General features: G+C 50.3%; 1 protein-coding gene across 3 annotated transcripts in view; it reads right to left on the bottom strand.

Moving 5' to 3' along the window:
• The window catches only part of MAPK15 (mitogen-activated protein kinase 15), a 185,413-nt gene that overhangs the window by 41,337 nt on the left and 116,262 nt on the right, over nt 1-27,814 (bottom strand). For all 3 annotated transcript variants that reach the window (XM_086966537.1, XM_086966536.1, XM_086966538.1), the window contains one exon: nt 1,275-1,692. In XM_086966537.1, coding sequence (XP_086822663.1) covers nt 1,275-1,692 — 418 coding nt within the window. The remainder of the gene's footprint in view (nt 1-1,274; nt 1,693-27,814) is intronic.

The raw sequence follows: 27,814 nt of genomic DNA, 5'->3' as shown, positions 1-27,814 counted from the left end.
TGAGGAGGGCAGTCTTGGTGTGGTGGTTGCTGCGGAATCTGGATTGAGAGGTGTCTAGGATCTTGTTGGTTTCTATGAAGTGCGATAGCTGGGTGTTGACGGGCCTTTTTGATGACTTTGGCTGCAAAAAGAATCTAGACTCCCATTGGCTTCCCATGCAGAAGCCAGACATGGCTGTGGAAACAAGCATTCTTGTGATTAGTGGCGTTCAACCAGCTCACATCAGGGACAATTTGATGTCTCCCAGAATCCACAATATGAAAACTTTTGTAAAGGTTGACCTGCATGAATAGCATATCTAGACGAAGTAACAACGGAGAAAAGGACAACTGAACAAGAGAAGGCTAAAAAGGCTGGGTGGCACTGAAAGCAATCTGGTCAGCTACTAAATGAAATCCAGTTCGCTGGAGCAGACGAAAGAATGGAGATTTTTGAGTCAACTGGTGTATCAAGGGGAGGAGGCTGAGGTGTGAATATGCCCAGGCTCATCAAATTTACATTTCTGCTATCCAATACATGTTTCAGCAGCTTGCCTGCAGCAAGGAACAATGGAGGAGTCCGGCAGAATAGAGACTGGAGAGACTAGTGTTACAGCAAGTCATGGAACATCTGGTCCATGTGGTTCTGACTGTCAGAAGTGTCTCTATGGCCACTTATTTTTTTCGCATTATCTACAAGACCTGACATGAGCACAAGAGCCTGATCCATAGAACTCTAGACAGTATGCCCCCTTCCACCTCATCAGCCCATGATCTGAAATATTTTCCCCTGTATCTTTGCAAGTGTTCTTTTAATACTCATTGAAAAATATCTAGGTCTGTTTCACATGAGAGTTATAGATCCTATTTTGTATGTGCAGCACTGTGGTGGCCTCCTGGCCCAAGTTTGTGCTTTATAAATACACCCAATTAAATAAAATAAAAATAAATTAGACATGTAACAAGAAAGGCACATACAGGCAGTCCAAAGACAGCTAGAAAGTTCTGAGCCTGAAGGAGGGACAAGAAATACATGAAAGTCTGTAGGCGGAAAAAGAACAAGAAAGGAAATGGCAGAACGGGTTCGTGGATGTGTGGCAAAGGTGACAGTAAAGTAATGTATAAATGTGCTGTTAATCAAACTCAGACTCTAGTATGTTGGACCACAATCCTCTTTTGGAAAAGATATACTCCTTCATCTGCGAACAGCATGTTTGTCATTTAGGTGCAAAAAGAAAGAGTGACAGAAGGAGAGGTTCAGTAAGGAGGCACGGCAGAGGGGTGTAGCTCACGTACTCTGCATCACTGTGTGAGTGATGGGATTGTAGGTCTCCTTGGCGGTATGTGGGCTCTGGACAGGTTTCTGTGGTGTCTTCTCATTCGCCGCAGTAGAAATGTCTACTGGTGCCGAGGTGGCTTTAAGAGTCTGAGCTTTTGTGTCCTTGGGATTCTCCTGCAACAACACATCTGCAGCCAGAGCATCATCACTGGAAACAGTAGGTCCTTTTAAATCCTGTGACGAAGGCACTGCTGCTGCGGCGGCTACTTTTGCATTAGAAACTGTCGGTCCATTGTGATTCCCAAGAGGCCCGTTTGGCACTGGTGCCTGGGGTGGCACCCGGGAGTCTTTCGGATGTGATGGGGCAGACTTGGTGTGGTCTTTTCGAGCCTCCCGTTTCTGGCGACGAATGTTTATTTTTCTGTCCAATATCATCTAAAACAAATTGTGAAAATGAATTAAAGATGTATTTGTTCAATATTGTTTATTTTCCTTTAACAATCGTGCTAAATAATATTTACTTACACGAGATGGTGATCATCCAGCAAACACACTGTCTTTAGTAACCTGTTGGGAACTTCTGGAAACGGGGCACTGTTCTTCCCGCTGGCCAGAGTCAGTGACTGTTTATTTTAAAAACGTATGACAGCACAGACGTGAAAAAGAAGAAAATAAGTTACTTACCTGTAATGGTAGTTCTCCAGTATTGGAATCTTTAGATATCTATATAGATAAAGCGATAAAAATACTCGGGAAGAGAGGTGTGGCCAGCAGCCCTGGAAATGGCTGCCACCTAGCGTAGATCCGTCTCGCACTAGACTTTTCCCATATAAATCCGCATGATTATCCACTGGCGGTGCTAAAAAAGAGGTGGAGGAAGAATCGGAACCCGTTGGGTATGAGAATGAGCCCATCATAATTCGAAATGGACACAGAAGTGACCAGCCATGTCGCGGAGAAGAGTACGGCCTACGCCCCTGGCTGGAGCCGGGGCCTCCAGTACCAGTGTGGCCGCCTAATCCGACCGGTGAGTGGCTCCCTGTCCCCACTTGAGGAAAGAAGCGGTGTGTCCAGGGGTTGAAGGAGATCGCCTGAGACCCGGGGTTACACTTCGTGACATCCGTACTTGAGGAGAAGGTACCTGGACCACCCGGAGGCGCGAGTTGGGCGTGCTAACATAGGCCATAGCTCTGAGTGACGACGGGGCTCTGGTATGGAGTCTGGGCTTGACCACCCCCCGGGAGTCGCACCCAGCAGAGCTCTAAGGCACAACCAGACTGCGCAGCCAGGCACTCAAGCTACGCCTAGCGCATGTCCGTTCCGGAGCCGTGGGATAGGACATACTGGAGGAACTGGCTTTAACATTGTGGCTGCCGCGACACAGGCCTGCATAGTTAATATTGCGACCTGGGAGACTTAGGCCACCGAAACCAGGGTGGTGGTGCGACATTCCGCAGGGTGCCTCGGCAAGTGGGTGCACATACTGGGCAGTGGGGAAGGAGGTTGCCGTCGACACCCCTTGGGTGCCATATCCGAATGGGGGCATATCCACTGAATGTTTGATTGGGTAACAAAGTGACTCATCTGATAGGGAGTCAGTGTCACAAGAAATCACGTAGTGACACAGACACACAGTGTCGGAGATCCGCCGTACCCATGCCGTACCCCACTCAATTTCTGTGAACAGCAGGCATTCTCCATCGACCGTGGTCCAGGGCACCGTCCACTAGACATGGGAAAAACGAAAGGCAGCGTGTGGAACCGTACCGCACAGGCAGGCAGCGGCAACTACTACCAAGCACGTACCCCGAACTATAGAGGGTGAACCAGGGCTCGCGATGGCAGGTAGGGTGGGGGGGTATAGGCCCGCGCATCACACACCAAACAAAATTGGACAAATGTGCATGGGCCAGAGAGCAGTCGGAAACGGCGGACCCACCTACTATTCAAGCTGGCGATGGCACAGCGGCAGAAGCGAAAGAGGTAACATTGCAAGATATTACGGCCACACTGAATAGGGTGCATACATTCCTGGAAACGCGTATTGATACTGTCTCTGTTGAAGTCTCACTTATCCGGACCGTTCTCAAGAACATGAGCGCAAGAGTAACAGAGGTAGAAGCCTCAACGGCTACCCTGTGCGTAGACTCAGATACTTAAATGTCAAGTGTGACAATTGCAAACTGAGAGTAAAGCTATGGCCGCAAAGATGGCCGACAATGGAGGCCGCTCCAGACGCAACAACGTTTGCATTATTGGGGTGCCGGAGAAAGCAGAAGGGCTGGCAACTGATCGGCTTATGGAAGACCTCATTCAGAAACACCTACAACGAGAGGTCTGTCGCACTACTTCTCAGTAGAGAGGGCGCACCGCGTCCCGGGTGGTAGACCTAAGCCTGGGGCCCCACCAAGGCCTATCCTTGCCCGCATCTTCACCTTCCGAGATCGGGATGTGATCCTGCAGATGGCCCGAATGGCTTCGCCACTGCGCTTCGAACACAGCAAAATCACCCTTTTCCTGGGCTACACGGCAGCAGTAACAAAGCAAAGACACCGTTTCATGGACATAAAAAAAGAACTGAGTAACCGCAAGCTCAAATACTCCATATTATTTCCTGCAAAACTGCTAGTTGAGGCGGAGGGAAAAGTCTGATTCTTTGCGACGTCGGAGGAAGCCCAGGAGTGGCTCGAGGGGTGGCATCAGGTTATGAACCACGGTCCAGAAAGAAACAGAATGGGTATTCGTCAAAGGCAACGCAACTGGACCCGGTTGAGACGACGTCCACAAACATGGCAGAAGGCCGGGAAACTCGAAGTAACAGCCCCTTCTATCGAGGGAATGGACAAAGGAGCAACAGACTTTGATCACAGGGCTCTCCTCACGAACGTAAGACAATCTAAGCTAGAGACAATGGTGTTATTCTTCAAGGCGGACTGAGGCGGTCCTGGCTACCCTGATAACTGTGCATAGCTATGGGAACGTGAGTGGACATGGCCCAGACGGGACTACAATTACATTGATTTTTTCATGTTTCAACCTCTAGGTAATTGTATTGATCCAATTTATCACCGCCAAGCTAATATACCAGAGGCACGGGGAGTTGCTGGAAATGCTTCCATGCATAAGTACCAGTGTAAGGGTGACAGGCGCTCTGCACTGTTGGGGAGGCAGGGAGTTTTGAATCCGTCATGCAGTGAGGCAGGGAGGGGGGAGGGTAGAGGTTGCCCGTTATTGTTTTTGTTGATATGACTGTTTGGTATCATTTGTGACACGACTTGACCATCGCCTTGTTGGGTTCCCATCGGAATACTCAGTCCAGCGCACCCATATAGATGCTACCCGAGACATAGACAATCGCACTGGTTAATGCCACCACACCCACACCTGCATCACACCTGCAAAATGGCCAGCACCTACAATGAATCTCGTGGAACCTCAATGGCCCTAGGGATACATTGAAGAGGGGACTCATCCTCCATTATATTAAACGCAGAGCGCCAACGGTGGCTTTATTTCAAGAGACCCACTTGGTAGGTGCAACATGTAAAGCTCTGGACCAACGGGGTATTTATTTAGCGCACATTCAGGGTTCACGTCCGGCTCGCGGGGTAGGGATCCTGCTCAGAAGACAATTCCCATTTATAGTTCAGCATACATGGACAGACGACCAGGGGTGGTTCGCGGCTGTATCGGGCCAATGGGAAAGGCGAACAATCAACCTGGTTAGGGTATATATCCTCCCAGCACTGCACTCAATAGCAATGCCAGCACTCGGCGAGCTCCTTCTTAAACTTCCAGAGGGACAATTGATAATGGGGGGGATTTTAATAATACACTAGATGACTCCATGGACCGGATGCCCCCAAGACACCAACACCAGACTAAATCCAGACTTTCAGACTTTGTGGAGGCACTGGGCCTTGCAGACGTATGGCGAACCAGATTCCCCCAGGCGCGGCAATATACATTTCACTCGGGCACACATATTAGTCTCTCCAGAATAGATTATGTCCTTTCGTTGACAGTGGAGGTAGGTTTGTAGAGGAGTCCCATCTAGCTAGAGGCATCCCGGACCACTCTCCCATCCTTATTAAATACACCATCGGTACCCCAGACCACTGTCGGATATACCCTATCTACCTGGGATACCTTAAAAATCCCAAGATCAGGAAGGGCCTGATCACTACAACCCAACATTATTTCGAGGAAAATGAGCATTCAGTCTCCTCTCCTCTAGTCCTGTGGGAGGCTTATAAACCAGTCATCAGTGGACCAGCAATTTCACTCATAGCAGGCCACAACAAAGAAAAGACAGATAGCAGAAGCTCCAGAACAAGAGGTACGTTACTTAGAAACATACACTCCCTAGACCCCTCTGAGACCAATACGACCCGACTAAACACAAAAAAGCAAGAATATAGAGAACTCATGTGGGAAGGGGCTTAGGGCAAGTTAGCGTCTCCCAGACACAGAATATACGAGGCTGGGGATAAGGCAGGTAAACTCCTCGCCTGGCTAGACAGACAGGAACGGACAGATAGGTGGGTGGCAGAACTCCAGATCGACACCGGAGAGCGCATTATGTTATGTGTTATAGGGGGGGTTTGTATAGCGCTCAGCTACTCCAAAGGAGTGTCCCTGCGCTTTCAGACCAACAGGTCAGCAGCTAACACATAACACAACAGGAAATAGGACCGGCAAATAAGAAAACAGAAAACTAAAGACAGAACCACCAGGTTTTAAGTCCCTTTCTAAAAGCAAGCAAATTGGCAGTGCTGCGGAGTGATAAGGGGAGAGTGTTCCAGAGCTGAGGAGCAAGCCGTTTGAAGGAGCGTCCACCAGTCCGGGCTTTCTTCACCACTGGCACCACCGCAAGAGAGAGAGTTTCTGATCTCAGAGCCCTAGTAGGTTTGTAAAAGGCTAGCCTTTTCCGAATATAAGTTGCTCCCGTAGAGTAGAGCGCCTTGTGGGCCAGAGTAAGGGTCTTAAAGGCAATGCGCTTTCTGACAGGGAGCCAGTGCAAGGTGGATAAAAGATCAGAGGCACTGGCACGGCGGGGAAGACCATAAATGGCGCGGGCCGCCGAGTTCTAGACTACCTGAAGGCGCTGCAGCAGGTAGTCGGGCAAACCCAGGTAGAGAACATTGGAGTAGTCCAGCCTCGAGCAAATGAGGGCATGGACGGTAATTTTGCGATGGTCAAATGAGAGCAGAGGGAGAAACCTCCGAAGCATCCTAAGCAGGCCAAAGCAAACGCCCACAAGGCCAAGAACTTGGGCTTTCATCGTCAGGCCATTATCAATTTTGACCCCCAGATTTTTCGCCACGGTGGAGGAAGATGCCGGTGGAAACATGTCATGCGGCCACCATTCCTGCCAACTCAGGTCAGATTGGCACCCAAAAAAGAGCACCTCAGATTTTCCAGGGTTACACTTAAGACTATTACCCTGAAACCATTCAAATACCGCTCCCAGGCAGCCACGGATACTCTCTCCATCGAACTCAGCCCCCTTTGCACATGTGAAAAGGAGCTGGGTGTCGTCGGCGTATGATATTATCTGGGCCCTAAAGGACTCAGCCAGCACCGCCAAAGGGGTCAGAAAGATATTAAAGAGTGTGGGGCTCAACACGGAGCCCTGCGGTACTCCAACCTCCAGCGGCGGCACTTCGGCGGAGTAGGGGGGGGCCCAGACCACCTGCCGACGACCAGACAGGTAAGATTGAAACCACCTCAACACCGTCCCACGCAAACCAATCTCATACAGTCTGCGGAGAAGACCTTCATGAGGGACGGTGTCAAAGGCCGCCGACAGATCAAGCATGACCAACATGGCCCTACCCCCTGAATCCAGCACATCCTTGATAGCCTCACTGACTTCGAGAAGCGCAGTTTCAGTGCTAAAGTTGGTACGGAAGACAGACTGGGTGGCATGCAGCAGGCTATGTGACTCAAGAAAGGCAGAGAGGACCTTATGGACATGCTTCTCAACGATTTTGGCAAAAGCAGGTAGGAGAGAGATCGGGCGATAGTTAGCATGAAGGTCAGGATCAAGGCCCGGTTTTTTGAGAAGCGGAACCACCCTCGCCTCTTTCCAAACACCAGGAACAACGCCACTGGTCAAGGAACAATTCAGCACAGGATTCACAAGTGGATTGACCACTTCCGCCATCCTTGCCAAAAACCTGGCAGGACACGGGTCAGCAGGTGAACCTGATTTAAGCTGAAAAAGCAAATCAAGCGACGCAGTGCTCGATAAAGGTGGAAATTCCGATAAAGTACGCTCAGAATCTTCCGCCAAATTCCCGTGGATCTCCTGGTACATCCTAGTCCCGATGACAGGGGCTGGGAAAGAGTCCTGGATCAGCTTGATCTTATCATGAAAGAAGCTGGCCAATGTGGTCACCCACGGTTCAGAGAACTTGTGCTGAGATGCAATTGCTTTAGGCGACATAAACTCCTTCACAGTGGCGAAAATCTCCTTACAGGAGCTAGAGGCTGACTCTATTCGGGCCGCGAAGTAGTGCCGTTTTTCCCGAAGAATGTCAGCATGATAGGCTTTTATAACCATCTTGTATTCCGCCTTGGCCACATCCTCGTACCTATGGCGCCACCGTCTTTCCGCACTCTTACAGGCGCGTCTGGAAGAGGCCAGGGCCTCGGTAAACTAAGGTGCAGAGGACCGCCTAGTGGTTTTTACGAGGAGAGGATTCGGGAGCAAGTTCATTAAGTCGCTCCCTGATCCAATCTTGCAGCTGGACAAGGTCGGACTCCAGGTCTTCCGACAACCGGCAGGGATAGTCAAGGCAGGCCTGTCCTAAATCATCAAGGGAGATCTTATGATAGGCTCGTCGGGGCTGCCCCGAAGGACAGGTGGCGACACACACAGGCTTACCGACCGCGACAATTTGAAAGGATATCAAAAAGTGATCTGACCAAAGCACCGGGATCGGATGGGCCATGATGAGAGGCAGAGTGGAAAACACCTGGTCGAGAGTATGACCTCTATTGTGGGTCGGCACAGCCAAGTAGGGGATAAGGCCAAGAGGGGCAGTGACTTCCAAGATTTTAATCGGGTCACCCTCATCTCCTTGGTCCATATGAATGTTTAGATCACCCAAGACCAGACAATGTTTGCCCTTCAAACATAGCTCCATGGCCCTTGCCTGTAGATCCTCATGAAAAGAACCAAGGGGCCCCGGGGGGCGGTAAACAAGAAGCCCCGTAAAGGATTGGTGGTCGGCATTACAGATGCACAACAGATAGTGGACGCATTTTCACATCACTATGCAAAGATATATGCCCCTGTGGCTGAGACGACACATCACTACTCTAACAGATGACGAAACTGACTCACTAGAAACAGATTTTGCACCAGAATAAATAGCAGCAGCTATTGGAGGTATACGGTCAGGGAAAGCCCTGGGGCCCAACGGCATCCCCATTAAACTGTACAAAGGGCAATGACAAAACTAACACCGTATTTGTTGAACATGTACAAAGCAAGTCTTCAGGAAGAGGAAGTCCAGAGGGGCCAACGCATGGCAACGATAGTCGCCATTCGCAAGTCGGGAAAGCCTGCCCATGAATGCACGTCTTACCACCACATTTTATTGCTCAATGCGGAAGCCAAGATATTGGTAAAGCACTGGCCAACAGATTTACCCCCCCTCCTTACTAAATTAGTTCATCCAGACAAATCCGGCTTTATTTAGGGTAAAAACACAGCACTCAATTTGCAACGTTTGCAGGGCGTGCTGGACTGTAGACATACAATTCAGGAAGAAGCCATCATCCTCTCTCTTGATGCGCGAATGGCCTTCAACACGGTCGAATGGCCATTCCTTTTCGCAGTTCTTGAACGTATGGGATTTGGGCCCAAATTTCGCTCTTGGGTGCAGTTGTTATACACAATCCTGCTGGTGCAAGTAGTAGTTAACAGACGGCTATTGCATACTTTCTCCTTGGGGCATGGGTAAGGAATGATCATATTAACCTTGGACTCCGCTGGGCGGAGGGATGGGCGGACCAGATATCTTTATATGCAGATGACATACTATTATACATGGCATCCTCACAACGTTCGCTGACAAGACTATTGGACATTTGTGAGTCATAGGGGCGATATTCCGGTTATACAAATAACTGGACTAAGTCTATCTTATATATGTTGAGTGGCCCTCCCCCAGTCCTCCCCAAGGGCTGTGAGGTGAGAGTGGTAGAAAATGGATTCAGATATCTCAGGATATACATCAGAGTGGACCAGGAATAATTTATAGTCGCAAACCTCCAGGAGCCCCTGAAATGACTGCGTCAGGATACCAAGCATTGGCAATCCCTCCCACTGACTCTGCTAGGTAGGGTTGCTCTCTTCAAAATTATGGCGCTGCCCAGATTTCTTTATGCCCTGCAAAATACCCCATTCCCTGTTCTACCATCGTACTTTAGGGTGATAGAAGCAGAAGTACACAGCCTCTTATGGGACGGAAAGCCAGCCCGAATAGCTATGACTACGCTGGGTGAAGGATGGGATGACGGCGGTATAGCACTCCTGAATATACAGGCATATTATTGGGCCTCCCAGCTGATGGCGATCAACCAGTGGCTTCAGTCACCCCAGACTGAACCAGCTTTTCCCATGGATAGGCACATCCTAGGGGAGGGAGGAATCAGTAGGGCACTCTACGACAAAACCTCCAACAAGAACCTTACAAGACTTGCCGCACACACAATTCGAATATGTTATGTAGTCCTTAACAAACTGGGATGGTCTAACAAAATCATAACCCAACACACCCCGCTTTGGGAAACCGGAAAGCAGGGCAGGCCAGGTATTTGTAAAGGGTTTAGACAATGGGACTGGATAGGTGTCTCAAGGGTGGGCGATCTATGGGTTAATGGGAACGTCATTACATTTGTACAACTTCAAGACAAATATCACATGGCCGCTACAGAAATGTTCCAGTACCTTCAGATCAAGCATGCACTCATGGCCGTCATCCCACAGGGCACCACCCTCCCAGAGGCCTCACCATTAGAGGACAGGCTGCTTACGGAACGGATTGATAAGAAAGCTATATTTTTAACTTAGTGGAAAATAATTAACAATCAAATAGACCCCACACAAAGTCTCAGTGAGTAATGGTAAGCAAAAATTGGAGACCTAGGGGGCGTGGCTAACCGGGCCGACATGGCGGACGTTTAGCAGAGCGCTCCGTCCAGCCCGGCGATAATCCTTACCTGATCCTGGCTCCCTCGGACTTGTAACTGGTCCTGGAGGGGGCGCTTGGTCTTCTGGCCCTGGCAGCGACGGTCCGACCCCCTGCACTTGACAGCCTGGGGGCTGGCGGGCTGGCGCCGCCGATTTGGTGGGTCGCGGCCTAGCTACCATATCCGAAGCCGGGACTGCCGCAGCGGAGGCCCTGGAGGCCTCGCAAGACGGCGCTTGGCAGGCGGACGGCGGTGGGCTGCCGGCAGCAGATGGCGGCCGATTTCAGCCGGGGGCAGGCCGGCCCCGAATCACCACGAGAGGAGTTCCCCATATAAAGAGCCGGTGCGTGAGCGCTCAGCCCTACGCCTAGGATCCTACACAGCCGAAGGGCCGGCCGCAAAGACAGTGTTGAGAGCCGCAGCCGCCATCTTTGCTCTCCGCGGCAGTGGGTGCCGCTTTGCTGGGGACACGGAGTGGGGGCTCCTTTCCTCTCAACTACCCTCTCTCTGGGCCGGTGTTGTGATCGGCGGTCTGATCGAGCCGCACTGGTGCGCGGAATTGCGGTGGGTGCCGCCCAGACACTCATGGTTACCCAGGTCCAGGATGCGCGGCCCGTGGGTCGCGCTGGGGCCCGACCATCCCTAACGCCAGTGGCAGCGGCGTGTGGAGTGTGGTCAGAGACGGCAGATCCTGCGGGGCACATGCGGAGGAGAGGTGGTGAGCAGAACCCGGAGGGGAAACCAAATTGTGGATGCTGGTGACTGCAGTGGAGGGCCGTACATCACGGAAGTATTGGCGGCGCTGATCCCCCATCTCCCCTGCCGGACGACAGTGCTACTTGGAGCGTGGAGGGTGGCCAGGGACAGCGGATCCTGCGGTGCACACGTGGCGGAGGCGAGCAGAACCCGGAGGGGATGCCATTTTGTGGAGACGGACGACTGCGGTGGAGGGCCCTGCATCACGGAGGTACTGGTGGCACTGATCCCCTGTCTCCCCTGCCGGACGGCGGTGTCTTCTCCCTGGAGGCGACCCCGCTTGTAATTAATCCTGGAGCTGGTCCCGGGGTCGCAGGACGCTGTTGTCGGAGGTGCTGGGACCTACGGCGGCCCCGGCAGTACTGGGGGTGCCGTTTTGCGGCCGGCCGGTCTCCAGGTGCCCCGGCGGGGTGCCAGTGGGCACTCGCCATGACGAGGGGCAAGGGGGGCAGTGCCCCGGCTGCACAGGGACCCATTGATAAGTTCACTAACCCCCGGAAGGCGGGCAGCATGGCCGGCCATGCGCAGGAGGCCCCGCTGGACAATGCAGCGTTGCTGGCAGCAATCACTCAATCGAGGGACATGCTGGACGCTAAGATTGGCGCAGTTCGGTAGGATGTGATGCTGTTGCGGCAGGATTTGTGCAATGCAGTGTCCCGCATAACGGAGGCGGAGGAGCGTGTGTCGGGTGTGGAGGACGATGTCACTATCCTCAAGCAGAAGGTGGCGAAGCTGGAGAGTACGCAGAAGGGCCTGGCGCTGCGGGTTGAGGATCCCGAAGGGAGGGCCAGGCGCAACAACCTGCGCTTTGTGGGTTTACCGGAGGGATGTGAATCTGGCAACATGGAGCGATTCCTTACGCAGTGGTTGGAGAGCTGGCTCCCTCCGGATGCCCTATCCCGCTGTTTCGTGGTCGCGCAGGCACACAGGGCCCTAGCCCAGAAGCCGCCGGTGGGGGCTCGGCCCCGCCCGGTCATAGCGCGGCTCCTGAACTACTTTGATCGGGACACAATTCTGAAGGAGGCTCGAGCCAAGGAACCTCTGCTCTATGACAATCAGCGGATCATGGTGTTCCCCGAATACACGCGCCTGGTGCAGCACCAGCTCCAGTCCTTCCTGGCTGCCAAGGCCTGGCTGAGGGAGCTCAAGTTGCCGTATGCCCTGCTATTCCCGGCGCGCCTCAGTGTGGTCTTCCAGTCCCGTACCTTGTTTTTTGACACCCGGAGGACGTTTTTAAGTGGACAGACGAAACTGTGCGGGTGAGGGCCCATAGGCCGCCTGAACGGCATTCTGATTCTTCCTTGAGCGAGGGGTTGCAGCAGGGCTTGCAGAGACATCGCAGGCGGGGTAGCAGGAAATCTAGATCCCAGAGGTGGTCGCTGTCCTGCAGTCCGGCGTTGGTGGATGATGCTTCGACACACTTGCCGAGCGCTGGACCATCCATCCCGACAAGTGGGTATCAGGTTGAGGAGTCCTCCTGACTGGACCAAGTGTGACATTTTGCTGGTTTCTTGAGGGAGCCCATACGAGGGCTCGGACCCTATTGACTCAACACCTGTAGGCAGCAGGTGGGACTGCCATGGGTGGTAAGTTAGGGATCCATTGGTGTGATGGACCTGGGTCCTCCAGTTGTGGGCTTGGCTCCCATCTCACCATGACAGGTACTTCAGAGTTTCTTGAGGCATGGGGTGGGGGAGTTGTTGCGGGTTGGGGTGGTTTGGGTTTGGGGTTGCAATGCACGTTCGTGCTGGGTTTCACATGGAGGGTCCGCTCTCCAGCTGGTCTACAGGATAGGGCCACAAGATTGCATGTTCTTAGATGGCTAGTGAGTTGATGACTGTTCCGGGGTCCACGGGCGCCCTCCGCATTGTCAGTTGGAATGTCCGAGGGCTTCTCGACAAAATTAAGCGAGGAGCGGTGCTGCGTCAGGCCAAGAGGGTCGGGGCTGACGTCCTCCTGTTGCAAGAAACCCACCTGATGGGCTCTAAGGTTCCCTGTCTACAGCGTTTTGGCTACCAACAGGTCTTTCACGCAGGCTTTACACAAGGGTCCAGGGGGGTTGCAATTCTTATACATTGTAGGGTCCCTTATGTGCATGCACAGCAGTGGTTGGATGGGCAGGGGCGATTTGTCTTTGTTCGGGGAACCATTGGGGATGTTCCGATCGTGCTGGGATGTGTTTACGCCCCACCCCCCTTGCAGTGGCATCTAGTAGAGCGATTGTTGACTTTATGGTCCGACATGCCTGAAGGGGTGTCTGCTATAGGGGGGGGATTGGAACGACGTTATGGACATCTCCCCGGACAGACATAGGTCTAGTGAAAGTCGGGAGGGCACTCAGCCCATGAGGCTACATGCGCTGGTTTCCAGCCTTGACTGGGTGGACACGTGGCAGCTCTGTCATGGCAATGAGAGGGGGTTCACTTTCCTTTCGTCGGTCCATGCATATGCAGAATGGCGCAATGACATGGACTGGAATATGGTGACCGAAAAAGCTGTGTATATAAACAGAGGCTGTCCCAAGAAATGGGAACGCGTGTGGGGAGGATGGAATAAATTCAGAGGGAATATCTGTACCCTGCCACCAGACAGATTCGCAACTAAAGATAGTGAATGATATATTGTACTAAATATGTATATATGTATGTATGTGTCTTGTAAAGCGCACTGCTGCCCTGAGGCGTCGTGGCGCCTCAGGGCAGCAGTGGGTATATGGGTAGGAGCCTGCAGTGGCAGGGTCTTCGGAACTGTGTGTGGTCATTAGGAAAGGAGCGATTAAATAATACCAGTGTTTGGGAAGCGCACAGCTACCTCCGGAGAGGTGTCCTGGCGCGGGGGGCCATCAAGAAGATTAAGCAAGCTATTGCCCAGAGTCACATGGTGCTGGGCTAACCTGCCGCCGGAGCAGGGGATCGAACCGTGAACCCTGTTGTCCTGTGTCAGGCACCCTGGCCGCTGCGCCACACCTCTTCCACGGAGGAATGTGAACCTCAATTCCCATTTAACTATACTCATTTGAATGTAAGATGATGTTATTCAAGTCATGCAATCAATAAAAAGAGTTTAAAAAAAGAAATACTCAGAAAAAGGGCAGAACCGATCAGAGCTCGGTGGAGACTCTCACAGGCGTGTTCCAAAGGGTGAGGCAACCTCATTGGTCGGAACTTAACTTTAGTCTCTTTTTGCACAAAAGACTAGAATATGTTATTAAACTGAAGGGCTTAGGGCCTTTCTAGTCTATACCTATCATTAGACTGCTTTTCTTAGGTAATGTGGGACTCTCAACTCGACGATGGGGAATGATTCAAGCATGTGAATCTATAACAGATCCAATACTGGAGTAACTGCCCCATATCTCCACTTCATTGCAAATCCACATTTTCATTCATTTGTTGGAGGTAGGCTCGGCAGCATGAGCTGTAGACAAGGGTTGTCACATATATGTCCACTCTGAATTCATCAAAGGTCTGGGTACAATCGAACAGTCATCATAAGGAGGTCTCAAGGATGTCTATCACCAGATGCCACCATCATTGCACATGAATGATGCAGTTTTAGTATCTCACATATAAAATAACCACCAGTGTAATATCTCAACCACTGTCGAATATAGGGATGAGTGTGAATTTAGAACCTGCATCTTTTTGTTTTGTCACAGATTACGGGGGAACTAGATTGTGCTATGCTGCAGGTTTATGATGCAAATGCAGAGCACTTGATAAAATAGTTTCATACATTTATTTTGCTAAGATCAGATGAAATCAGGGACATTTGTATAGCGCAACACATCATTCAAGAGTCTTGTGGCGCTTGCAGACGGCTCCGATGTCCACTAGATCTATTAGGCACCTTGCACCAGTCTAATCGACCCTTATTGATGGTGGTTGTAAAGTCAACCTAATAGAAAGCTTTCCTAGGGGTAGCAGTGACTAGCAGTCTTCAGGCTAATACTTCAGAGAGCGAATTAAGCGAGTTGTTTTACCAATTATAATCCCTGGAGTACCAAATGAAAGCACACCACACAAGGTATATACCAAATATATATGTAATTATTCTAAACACAACCCCTCTACACTTTTTATGAGGTCAGAGGTAAAAGTATAATACAAGTTACTTAATTAGCATACGATAAGTTGCACAGTATAAGTTTTGCACTAGGGGCCTCACAAAACCATATACTAAAATAGTGGTATAAGAACCAAGTTAGAATTAGAAAGCAGGCCTGGGGCCTGTGGAATCGCTGGGGCTACTCTAAACAACCAAAGGTTAGGATGTAGGAGGCCCACGGGAGACGCAGGCAGTGACTAAACACAGCCGCGGGTTACCATTGATTTTCTATGGAGAACGAACAAGTTGCAAATTTACAATTTAAGGACACTTCTAAATAAACTACGATGGAGCCCTTTTGGACTTAGACACTAGGAGGGCCAATACCCTCGAGACTACCAGAGTACTCGTGTTACCTCACCCACGGAAGCCGGGTACATAGGTCTCTTTTGGTGTCGGGTTTCGTCGTCGATTTCAATGGAGATCTGCAAAGAAGTGCTGCAGGCGACCAGAGGAAAAGTGTCCGGGTGGATCCAAGGGTCGATCGAAGATCTGAAGAACCTGAAAGCAGAAGGGACATAGTCTGGGTCACTTGCCAGTGACCAGGATGGCGATGGAAAGCTGCCAGCCAATGCCGGGTGATTTCAGGAGAAAAGGTGAAGCTTGTCTCTTCAGCCAAGAGGTCCAGGAGGCGTCGACGACGACCGGGAGCTGGATTCAAGCTGTCCCACGAAGGATCTAGTTGACTGCGGTGTCGGTATTCGGATTGGACCCAACAAGCCTTGGCAAACGCAACCCACGCAGAAAGTTGAGATGGGCTTCGGTGCAGACCAGCAAGGTCTGAGGAACTTCTCCTTTGTAGGGAAGCTGGAGCAAGGCTGGAGCAACCAGGAAAGCAAGTTAGATTGAAAAGAAAGTCTTCGGGGGCTCACTGCCAACGGACTAGGAACCGCAAAGACGTGTCAAGCTGAAATGCAAAAGAGTGGCCCACGGGACATTCGTGGAGCGGGGGCCTCTGAGCTTTGGTACAAATGGTGCTCGGTTCTGGGGTTTCAAGCACCCCAATGCACAACTTCGAGATACCTCGTGAAGTAGGTGCAGCTTGCAAAATGCAGGATGTCCAGGAGTTCCGGTCCCACGTCTCTCGTGTCCGCCACGGGTCTAAGCTTTGCTGACATTGGTCCACCCGTACCTTCCGTCTCGATCATTGCGCTCCTCTACCCAAAAAAAATTCACTATCCCCAGATTCAAGCTTTCCCACGTAGGAGGCAAGTCTTTTTGCTATCAAGGCCCGATGCTGTGGAACTCCATGCCTCTTGCAGTCCGGATGGAAGATAACTATGGCAGATTTCTCAAAAGCCTAAAAACCTGGCTATTTAACATCTAAATGTCATACTCCGTAGTGTTGCTTGCCCTTACAAATCTTCGCGCCGGGAAACCCTTTGTGGGTAGCTGTTGCGCGTAATAAATGCAATAAATAAATAAATTTGCTGTGAGCGAAGGTCGGGGTCAGAGATGTCTGGAAGTCCGTGTCCTGTGTCGAAGATTCTTCGGGATCAGGCGGGAGCCTCAAAAATGCAGACCGGCAAAGTTGCTGTTGGTGCCTGTTTGAACAGGGTGGTCACTCCTTGATCACAAGGGAGATGTGTTCCGTCTTCTAGTCGAAATGAAATGTCGAAGGTCCAGGATTTAAGTTTCAGAGTTTCGTCCATGGCAATCTAAAGTCCTATTGACGGGGTTCCTATACTTATACTAGGTTTAGGGGCTGGACTACCTTTAAGGTCCCTCCTATGGGTGGACCTGGGAAGGGGGTGGTTACACGCCTTTCCCTTTGTCCAGTTTCGTGCCAGAGCTGGGGTTGAGTGCCCCAGCAAGCGGTTTGAACTGGGAAATGCATGTAGCACCTAGTGTGCCCCAGGCAATGTCTTGGAAGCATTCACTGAATGCAGCCCTTCCTGCCCCAATACACTAAAGCCTGTCTGGGGAGGTGCCAGCACCTCCCTGGACAGGAAACCTATTGTCCAGGCCTCCCCTTCCGAAGTTTTGTCCAGCAGCAGGAGGGCAGACTCGTGTCTGTTGCAGCAGCATCCATTTTTTGATGCTGAGGCTCTGTTTAACTTTAACCGGGTAAACCAGTAACTACATGTCTTCTTCCTTTAGAAGGGTGGAATGCTACCCCTGCCGCCAGAATTGCCGGGGGGTGGGAGGGGGGGTAGTATTCCAAAGTATTTGACACCTTACACAACATGTTTTGATAAAGCCAAACCAAGGTTAGCATTAACCCCGAGGATTATAATGCACTTAAGAGTATATGGTATGGCTATAGCATAGAACAGCTATAAGGAGATGGTTCCGAAAGCTGCAGAGGGGCTCAGCTCATGCTAGGGCACCCTCTCACATAAAACCAAGCACTCTACCTCCAGGATTGTCGAGGTCTCCTTTAGGAGTGGCTTATAGGTGCATATGTGTCTACATAGGTATAGAGAAGTAGGTATACTATATCTAAGTAAGGGGTGATTACACCACCTTACCCAGGCTGTGTGAACAGACCTGTGGTGTCAGTTTGGAAGGCAAACCAGTGGTGGCACAATACATGCTGCAGCCCCTGGTAGGCCTAGGGTGCACCTATGCCCTGGGTAACTAGGGTACTCTATACAGGGGCTCACAAGGGTGACCCAGTAACCAATCTGGTATGTACCTAAAGAACATGGAGTCCATTTTATAGAGAAAGCAGATAGACTGGGGCCCTGAATAGCAGGGTCCCAGTCTAACTAAGTCGAAAACCAGCAAAACACCAGGCAAAAAGTGGGGGTAACCATATAGTCAGATATCCACCTTCCTACATCGATAATGAAAATTTTGTGAATATTTGATGGCATTTTAAATTACTAATAACATTTCTTTACAATTTAAATAGTGACTAGAAAAATAAATAAGCAACTCAAATGACAGATGATGGTTTGTGAGCATGGTTACGTACCCTATGTAAGAGAAATCTGACGATTAGGGTGAGGTAATGTTGAATGCTGTGTTAACAGTGGCTTTGCAAAAAAATTAAAAAGTAATAAAATCTCTAGTTAAGGCGCTTATTTTACCTTGAGCCAAGCCAGCGCCTAACCAAGTCCGCCATAACATCACCTCCTGTTATTACTTTAGAAAGCTTTATATTTGAGACTCTGATTATGTGTGCAGCTTTTTAAAAGGTTGTAAGATGGCGTGACTAAGTTCTTGGAGTGATGGGGGCGCTAGAGGGCACACTGCGGAATGGCTGGCTCCTGAGGCAGCTCTGCCGGACGGGTGACTGTTACCGCAAATAACACTGTGCTGCTGGCAGAGATATACATGTTTTTGGAAGATATCAGCGTCGGAACACCTGAGCAATGACCAGCGGGTGTTCATTGTGCCGATAATCGCCTGAAACGCTGCTTGTGAGGCAAAAGAGTGAGCACCGCGACCGAGGTTCCAAGATGACGGCGTCCGCGATCTGAAACCGGAGCTATGAAGAGCTTCCACGGCATATGGGGGGCTGCCCTAACGAGATCCCTGAAGACTCCCTGAGATTTGGCAGGGCTGTAGGAGACAGCGAACGTCACCTTCCCACACAACACGCTAAATGTGAGTACCCAGAAGGATACGTTGCACGGGGCATCGGTAGCGGGCAAAATGGCGGCTCCAGGGAAATTATTATTTTTTTTTTTTTGTATGTTCTTATATAGCGCTCGACTACCCGGAGGCATCTCGGCGCTTGCCTTGGGAACCCGTCCTGGCTTTTCCCTGTGAGATAGCCCCTAACGGGCATCCCCAAGGTGAAAGACAGGCATCCCGCCGCGGGGGGCCGAAATGCAAAGAGACTGAGGCCGTGATAAGGAGGCAAAAGGAGCGAGGAGACTATTTTAATGACTGTGTCCGCGTTACACTACAGCCACCCGATACAAAACGCTCTGCACCTGCGGCCCACCAGTGATAGCAACTGCTGAGGTTTAGTGCAGCGCTACTAGTGCAGCGGCAAGCCCCGACGGATAAAATTCAACATGGCGGACTGGGAGTGATGTAAGACTCCCAGGGCGAATATGTAAACATCGCTCCAAACTATTGCCGGCTCGAGGATCCTGGTGCAGCTGCCACGACACACACGTGTATAGCCTATAGGACTCTGCGGCATGGGCTATAGGTATCAGATCACAACGAAGGTGTGTTGGGTGGTGGCAGAGACACAGGTCCTCACCGGTGCAAGATGATATACCTGCCTGCATGACTGGAATAGATACTGTGAACGAAGACCCCTTTGGCCAAAATCATGCCCTAACTGCGTTCGCCTTCTCAGTCGAGCGCTACACAACACTAGCGCGCAGCCCATGGACCCGCCGCCCCTAAGAGGAAACTCGACGCACAAATCCTAGAGCGGAGCAGTGCACGAGGCCACCGGCTGTAGTGACGATATGGCCCCGGGTACGTAATTGACTATCGATCTATCAATGAGCCGCTCGCAGAACTGTTGACTTGGACATTGCCGCCTGACATTTGTTTCATCATAACTACATCACGACTTCAACAACCCTGGTTACTCCGTGTACCTTCAGCAATTAGAGGGCTATCCGCCATTGGTGTTGTTCCGAATAGGAGCTGGGGCCTACCTCGCCACGCAAACGAGATGGGTAAGCCGAAGAAACAGCAATCGAAGCTCCAGTTTGAGGCGAAAAAACAAAGCAAAGGGGCCACGGCCCTGTCAGAGACAGAAGGGGACAATGATGTAGAAGACGGGAACGGTATGGAGGGAGTGCTTCGAGCCATACAGCGCAGTCTACAAGAAATGAATGGGAAACTGGATAATCTAACGCAAAGAGTGGACAACATGTCCACCAAGTTGAACAAACACAGAGAGAGACTAGTGTGTGGAAACTTAATACGGTTTGGTGAACATTATCTGCGCCATCTTCCCTTTTGCCCCGATGCCACACTCTTCGCCGCACACGCCCACCACATTAGCTGCCTTGACCAGAACCACCCTCTGCACACCCCTGACCCCCAGCACGGCTCTCCACCTACACAAGCACCCCCACACACTGATCACTCCCGCTTTCACATGCCTTGCGCGTAAGCGGCAGTCATTTTGAGCACCATGGCCCCTCTGCCCCTCGCTGATAGCCAGCGCGTCTCTCTCTCTCTCTCTCTCTCTCTCTCTCTCTCTCTCTCTCTCTCTCTCTCTCTCTCTCTCTCTCTCTCTCTCTCTTAACCTCGCAGGCATCCCCCGCACGCTGACAACCCCCTCGCTCTCACATGCCTTGGGTCATAAACCCCTCTTCAGCGCAGATCTGCCTCAGAATCCCATCCTGTTCCCAGCGCGACACCTCCCTTCATTCCTTTCATAGTCTCAGGCCCTTTGATGCAAACCCCCTCTTTCCTGTGTGCCCGTCTGTCTTCCTTGTTCCCAAGCCACCACCTGGCCCTGCGGATACTGTTTATTACCCCGTACTGTAGGAAGCCTCCCCTCCCTATCAAAAGACCCTTGAGCCGATCAAAGCCCCCACCCTACGAGATCCGATCAAACTTCACACATTCCGTGAATCGGCGGAATGTCCTGCTGCGCGATAATCATCACCTGTTGTGACCGGGGTGGGGAATTCAACTGTAAATGTATGTGGGAACGGGCCTGAGGGGGAGATTACGAGGATGTTCTTTCATATATCAAAGTGTTGCAAGAATGTGTTACGTGCAATAAAGATCATAAACCCGAGTATAAGAGGCCAGGCCTCAGAGATGCAGGTAGAGCACCTCGTGACGATACTTGCTGTCTGAATTGATGTGTTCTCCTCCGGAGAGAATAAACCCTCGTTTCCTGCCTTCCAGTCTCCAGTGCCTGCTTCTTCGTTGAGTAAATATTGGTGGGTCATAGAGGCGATACTGCCGGGCAACACAAAAAGGGTCTTTGGTTACTGGTTGTCTACGACCCCTTTTACAATTGGCGTCCCAAGCGTGGGGCCCATCAGCGACTCGTGGATCCAGTGGGAGAGGTCCTGACGACAGAGTGAACGACTGCAACGATCGGAAGGTACCCTGTCCGATAGACCCTCGTCTGACAGCCGATCATCCGAACTTCACTGGTTCCGAACAGACCTCTCTCGAGTGATCTACGGTCCTGACTGGGAACCATCAGGAGTGCCACGAGGAGTACGAAGGAAAGAGGACGATCGGGCGCTGGATTCGGAAGACAAGAAACTGTCCATACGGTCCGGGTAAGGTCGTGTAAACACGACGAATTGCGGAATGATTGATGATTGATGGAAAATACTAGTATTTGTTCTTTGTTAATTTATTTGGAGTTTCGCTGTCGGCAAACGGAGAAACAACCGGCTCTCTCTTTGCAAGCAGTGAAGGATAGGTAACGCACCCGTCGTGCCTATCTTTCTCCCCCACTGATCAATTGCCCCTCCCCATTGATTAACTGTTACGGATTGTTTTCTGGAGATTCTCTGTCTGCAAACAGGAAAAGAATAGGTCCCCCTCTTTGCAGATAGTGAAAGGGTAAGTGACGCAGACCTTTGCGGGCCTACTTATTCTCCCCATTGACCATTTTTTTTTATTTTTTATTTATTGACCAAACACTGATTGCCCGATATTGGTTCTTGAGGTATTCACTGCGTGCAAACAACGTAGAATAGAAATATTCTGTCTAGTCTTTGCACGCAGTGATAAGATAGGTAGTGCTGACTATTATCCCCATTGTGATCCGTCATGCCTGTCTTCTCCCCACTGATGGATAGCTGGTTCAGCCCGGACCGTTTATTAGAGGTGGACCATCTAGCTCCGCTGGAAGGCACCCCTAATAAAGAAATGTTCACAAAGTATGGATTAATTACCATAGCCTATAGTAAGCTATGGCACAAGTATACCAAAGCAAACCAAGAGAAACAATGGCCACTGATAGGATCCTTCGATTTAGACAAAATAGAAACGGTAGAAATAGCCCTTTGTAATAATAAGACAACGCCTATTATGCTCGATAGTCTCGGAATGTGGCGCAAAGAAGCTACACAACGAAAGGAAAGAGACAAAGTCAAAGTAGGTAAAGAAACGCGACAGGCAACCCTCCAAACGTCTGGGAGGCAAAAGGAAGGGCCAGCGACGACACAGTTCCGAGGATTAGACACAAAAAGAGAACGGTGTAAAGGGATGTGCCGACGGGACAACCCCGAGACACAACGACCCAAAAGTAATCCCCCGACACTATGCAAAGGACGAACAGATTTAAGGCAAAACCAATGTGCTTTTTGTAGATGTCTCGGGCACTGGAAAGCCCAATGCCCGACTCTACAGAACATAGGTAAGAGCGGAGGGTCGACAGAAATAACAGGTCGGCAGAAAGGGAGAAGGCGCGAGATAAAAACAAATCAGACTAACACGGATAGGACGGATAGAACCACCACGTTTGATTATGCTCGATGGCACAGATTTCGTCAGACCAATTCCAGCGACATGTCTGAGTTCTGGGACTGATTGCTCCCTGTTGCCCCCCCCACTCTGAAAAACAGAAGCAATTACAGGCCTGCGTAGACAATCCCCCGTTAGAAAAGGACTCAAGGAAACCAAGCATCTGTTATATAATTTAGGATTTAATTACGATAAAGATAACACACAACCAACGATAAATAGAAAAATTAGTAAAACATTCTTTAAAGTAAACTGTACTAATAGGTACAATACAAAACATATTACGCTCACTCCGGAAGTTCTCAAACTGTAACAAGTCAACGGTCCCGCCCATCCGGAAGGTGAAACACACAGCACGTGTGGGGCGGGGCCAGCCATCAGCCATAGACCAAAAGAAATCGCAGACGAGAAGGTACAGGAAGCTCCATGGGCCGACATGAAATGGTCTTCCCATACTCTCCCTCCTGGGGTGACGTCCCCTGGGCCACGAGTAGGGAGGGGGCGGATGCAGATGACCCCCTTCCTCGTATCTCCTGGTCCGGCCATCACGAATTCCTCCATCGAACTGGCGCAGGGGGACTGGGAGGGAGAGGCGACGCGGACAAGCCTCTCCCACCTCCACAGGTAGGAGGTTTCCCAGCCCCGGCCCGGTGCCGAAATCCTCCAGCCGGGCGACGGATATACTTGTGCAACACAGAACGTACAATGTCCGGCGGATCTATTTCCGCAGCACAGAGCGTACAATGTTCAACGGGCCTATTTTCGCAGCACAGAACATACAATGTCCGACGGGCATACTTGCGCAGCACCGGACATACAATGGTCCCCCAAGAGTCGGAGTCAGGGGTGTAGGGTGGTCATCATGTGCACCCCTGATTCAAAGGGACGGCGTGGGATGCGCCGGGAGAGGAAGGCGGCACGGACGAGCCTCCCTCACCTCCTCAGGTGAAGGCTCCACAGCTGCACCCTGGCGCCCCGAACCAAATGTCCTGCTCCAACAGCATGGTGTTCTGTCTTTGTCGCCACAAGAAGTTTCTTCCACTCCTGAAAGACACGACGAAGGGCGGCGGCTGCAGGGTCTCAAAATGGCGTCTGGGCCCTCTGGAAGGCGGGTCTAGGCCGCTGGAGTAACTTTGTCCGGAATTGCAACTCGGGCACTTGCCCACCTGGGCACGAGCCTCCACCTCCGACAACATCCCCACAGCTTTGAAGATTCTACCAGAGTCCCAGAAGCCCACGGCCCCTACAGGCTTCCGGTAGGGAACAACTGGAACGACCACGACATAGCAACAAGATGGTGGTGCTCTCGTGTCTGCACCAGCTTCAGTCTGAACCACCCAGGAACATTATGGGCTAACGAACTCGAGTAAGTTCCGGCTGAGCATCAACGTGACCCGGTAAGAAAGATTCTACCTCCCTCCCCCTTTTTGATTGACGGTCCACACCACCAGCCCCTCTGTTAGCACAGGTTTTCGAACTGCCGAAAGGGACTCTGGTCCAACCGTCAATCGTCGGAGACATTTTTTCCCTGATGCTACTTCCGGACTAAACCGGCCTCGCCCAAAATGGCGCCGGTATCAAATAGGAACAAATGGACACCTCGTGGTGTTCTTTAGCTAATGAGACTTGATGTACTAAGATATATGTGAACCTTTGCACACTTGACGAAAAGGAGAGGAGGGTTCGCTTGGCGAACATTTGAAAGGGGTCTGTCAAAATGTTGATTTCAATGAACGATTTATTTTTGATATTTATTGTAACTGGTACATAATGTCGCTTATGATGCACACCCACGGTATACATCTAGGAAATGTGATTACAATGAGCTTGACTGTGTTCCCATTTATGAACTAAAATGCCCCTGATCCCTCATCACTTAACGAGACGTTTTTAGTTACTGGCAAATAATTAATTAGGCCTTTTTAACATGTTCTTATGCGACAAACCCCCCTACTGTATGTGCTTCCACCATCGCCACGTCCAGCCAAAATATGATTGCACTCTCACGTTTTACGTACTGAACGATTATGCAAATAAAGGTTTTCCAAACTATGAATGGGTATCACGTACTTTTGTAAATGTGGGAATCGGCGGGAGGGCTATTTTTTGCACAACCATTTTGCTCTCTTTTTAAGGTTACTAGAAAAATGGCTGTTCGGCCCCGGATTGATGATCGAATCTAAGGTATGATACGTTGCCTCCAAATATGCGACTAAGCTCAGGAACTAACGCATGAAGAAGGACCTCGACTTCGGAGAATGGGTAAAAGCAAAACGGTATGAATGTTAGAATGTCATAAGGGTATGAAGATCGAAGGTACCAAGGGACAGGGTTAGCCGAAGAACTGATATGCCCCAGAACATCACAGCGTTGGGAGTGATTTTAAAGGTTCCCCAATAGCTGGATACATTTACACACCAGATACCTTGCGCTAGGCACCTCTGATTTCTTTTTAGCGTTCTCCCCACACACACACGATCTATAATGCCACCCTCGGACCGTCTCCCCCATGAGCAACATATCGCTCGCCACCCTTGCCACGCTGCCCACCCCTCTGACTTCGGAAACCGAGACCCCAGGGATTATATCCTGAGAGGATAAAACGGGTATGTGGTAAGTAAAAGACTTTCGTGCCCGTACATCTGATATGCTCGAATGTTGTTCCCCCTCCTTTTCCCTCTTTTCCTCCCTCTGCAGGTTACAATGGAATCACGATTAGGGTATCGTAACAGATCTGGAGCCACGTCACACCCGATACATGAAACGGACTAACGCTGCAAGATGACACCAAAGGGCGCCCACCTCAATGCACGTCCTTCTTGTACCTGACCTAATGTTCTTCCGTCCCAAACTGCATGCTTTCTACATCCTAACACAGACCCGAAACGTCTCATATTGGGTAATGCACTGAATAGCCTAAATGGTACACAGTCACTCTCCCAGGACACATGTGTATCCTTTAGCCTATCGTTGCACATCTCTCTCTCTCTCTCTCTCTCTCTCTCTATCTATCTCTCTATCTATCTCTCTATCTTTCTCTCCATCACTCTCTCTCTGTCTCTCCCTAAACGACTGGCACCTAATTGGCGAACTTGGTGTACCACCCAATTGGCTCCAAATACCATAAGTATTTGCACAAAATTCGTTAAAAAAAAAAATTGCATTGATGCCATGCTAATACCTCTCCTTTTCTGCTAAATATTGATGAAACCTAGATTGACCAAAAAGAAAGGGACAGGTAAGACGACTAAGGTTCTCTAATCTGACCCATCTTGAGGGAACTACTTGTCAGTGGCATCCATGATAAAATGTTTCTGATAAACGCGACCCCCCCCCGTCCCGAAGTTATCTCAATACCCGAACAGAAAAAGTGATCGAGACATCCCCGTTTTTCCAGAATGCCCCCGGCTTGGTATCAGTTGCCCTGAACAGGAATTTGGAAAATGTCCCTTGCCCCAGTTCGCTATATTCCTAGTTGTTTCCCATTAGACCTCGCTCACCCCAAGGATGGGTTGAACAGTCATCACGAGTCCGAGTTTTTAATAAAGTAGCCAGGTTGTAAGAAACTATGTAGAATTTAGAATGATGTTTACGAAGCTAAAATTAGATCGAAAAATGAAAGAACTTGTTGCAGTAAATCTTGTTGAAAATAAGATGTTTAGCTAAAAGATAGGACGCATTGATGTAATAGAGAATCGTTTAGCCTATGTTCATTCCTCAGAAGGATGCCCATCAGACTATGGTGAATAACACGTTACACTTTTTCGTAAAATACCAAGCCCTGAAGACCGGTCTAGCCTTGCAAGACTCGTACTAGGGAAATGGGTCACTACCAGGAGAACTGACATGACTGTAATAAACGAATGCAATGAATGGGTATCAGACCTCGTACCACGACAAAATGAATGTAATAAACCGACAAAACGCCAAAGAAATAACCACAAAGGGAAGTTGTTGGGAATCCAGCAAACCCATCATCAATTGTTTATACGTTGGCTGCAAACCTCAATGTAGCGGATGTTTACCCCAGTTGCTTGGTGTTGGGAGAGAAATAGATTTACGTAATTACCTTCCTCTGCAAAATCTCTAAAGACTGTCTTTTCAAACTCATTTAAGGGTACCACTGTCGGAGGAGAAAGAGACCGGATGTGGGAGCACGCGGCCTGACTGCAGACCGTGGAACCTCAGCGACGGAGGCCAAGGCGAGACCACAACAGTAAGGAGTCGCAGGACAAGGCACTGTTTCCGACAAAACTAAAGGAAAGGGCTGACCTGAGGCCCCTGCTCTATGATCGACGCGTGCCGAAAGGTCCCTGCTCTCTGAACGTGATTATGGACCCGCCTGTCTAAAATTTTCCGTCTCTCTGGTCTGTTCCCGACCTGGCCCTGCTCCATCCCCTCCTCCTCCGACCTGCCATAAAGACTATTCACCCACACACCCTCCCTCCACCTGAACTTTCAAAATCCTCTAAATCCTACTGTGCTATCCGGAGAAGGGCATTTCCTGCGTCAAAGAGGAGGAAGCCCTGACTAAGTAGACCACGAACTGTGTTGAATCTCAGAACGGTGACCTAAAACACCACCAAGGGTCACCCCAAAGAGAAGCTAAACGAAGTATGTGGTTCTGCCCGGTACAGAGCACCTTGAAGGTGATGGAAGCAACAGGAAATACCCACCACAGAAACCCAAGAACAGACAGACCCCACAACTCAAAGACAACTGCACCCTTCACCACAATCCTTTTCTGTCTCCTTCTAATGACCACTCTCTGGATTATGGAAGAAAATGCATCTGCTCCAAAACCGTAACGCGTTCCTCTCACGAGGCCTGGCGAAACAGTACAAAGGCACTCTCCTGCCCGCAGACCTCCAACGGCTCAACCCACATGAACATTCCTGCTAACGAACGAATTGTAATACAGGTGTTCAACAGTGCCAACAGAAGACGACAAAGAATGCCGAGAATTGACTAACAATGGTCCACGACCATAAGACACTGGGAACACCGATTATTGTTTTTACTATGTCTCATTTCGCTCCCAACCACCATTGAATTGACTATGCTCCAACCGAGCACAAAAGGAACCTACTTACTTGGTAATTTATCGGCTCCTATTCCG

This window comes from Lissotriton vulgaris, chromosome 4_1 (genome assembly GCF_964263255.1).
Source record: "Lissotriton vulgaris chromosome 4_1, aLisVul1.2, whole genome shotgun sequence".
Taxonomy (NCBI): domain Eukaryota; kingdom Metazoa; phylum Chordata; class Amphibia; order Caudata; family Salamandridae; genus Lissotriton; species Lissotriton vulgaris.
This window is presented reverse-complemented; position numbering and strand designations above follow the sequence as displayed.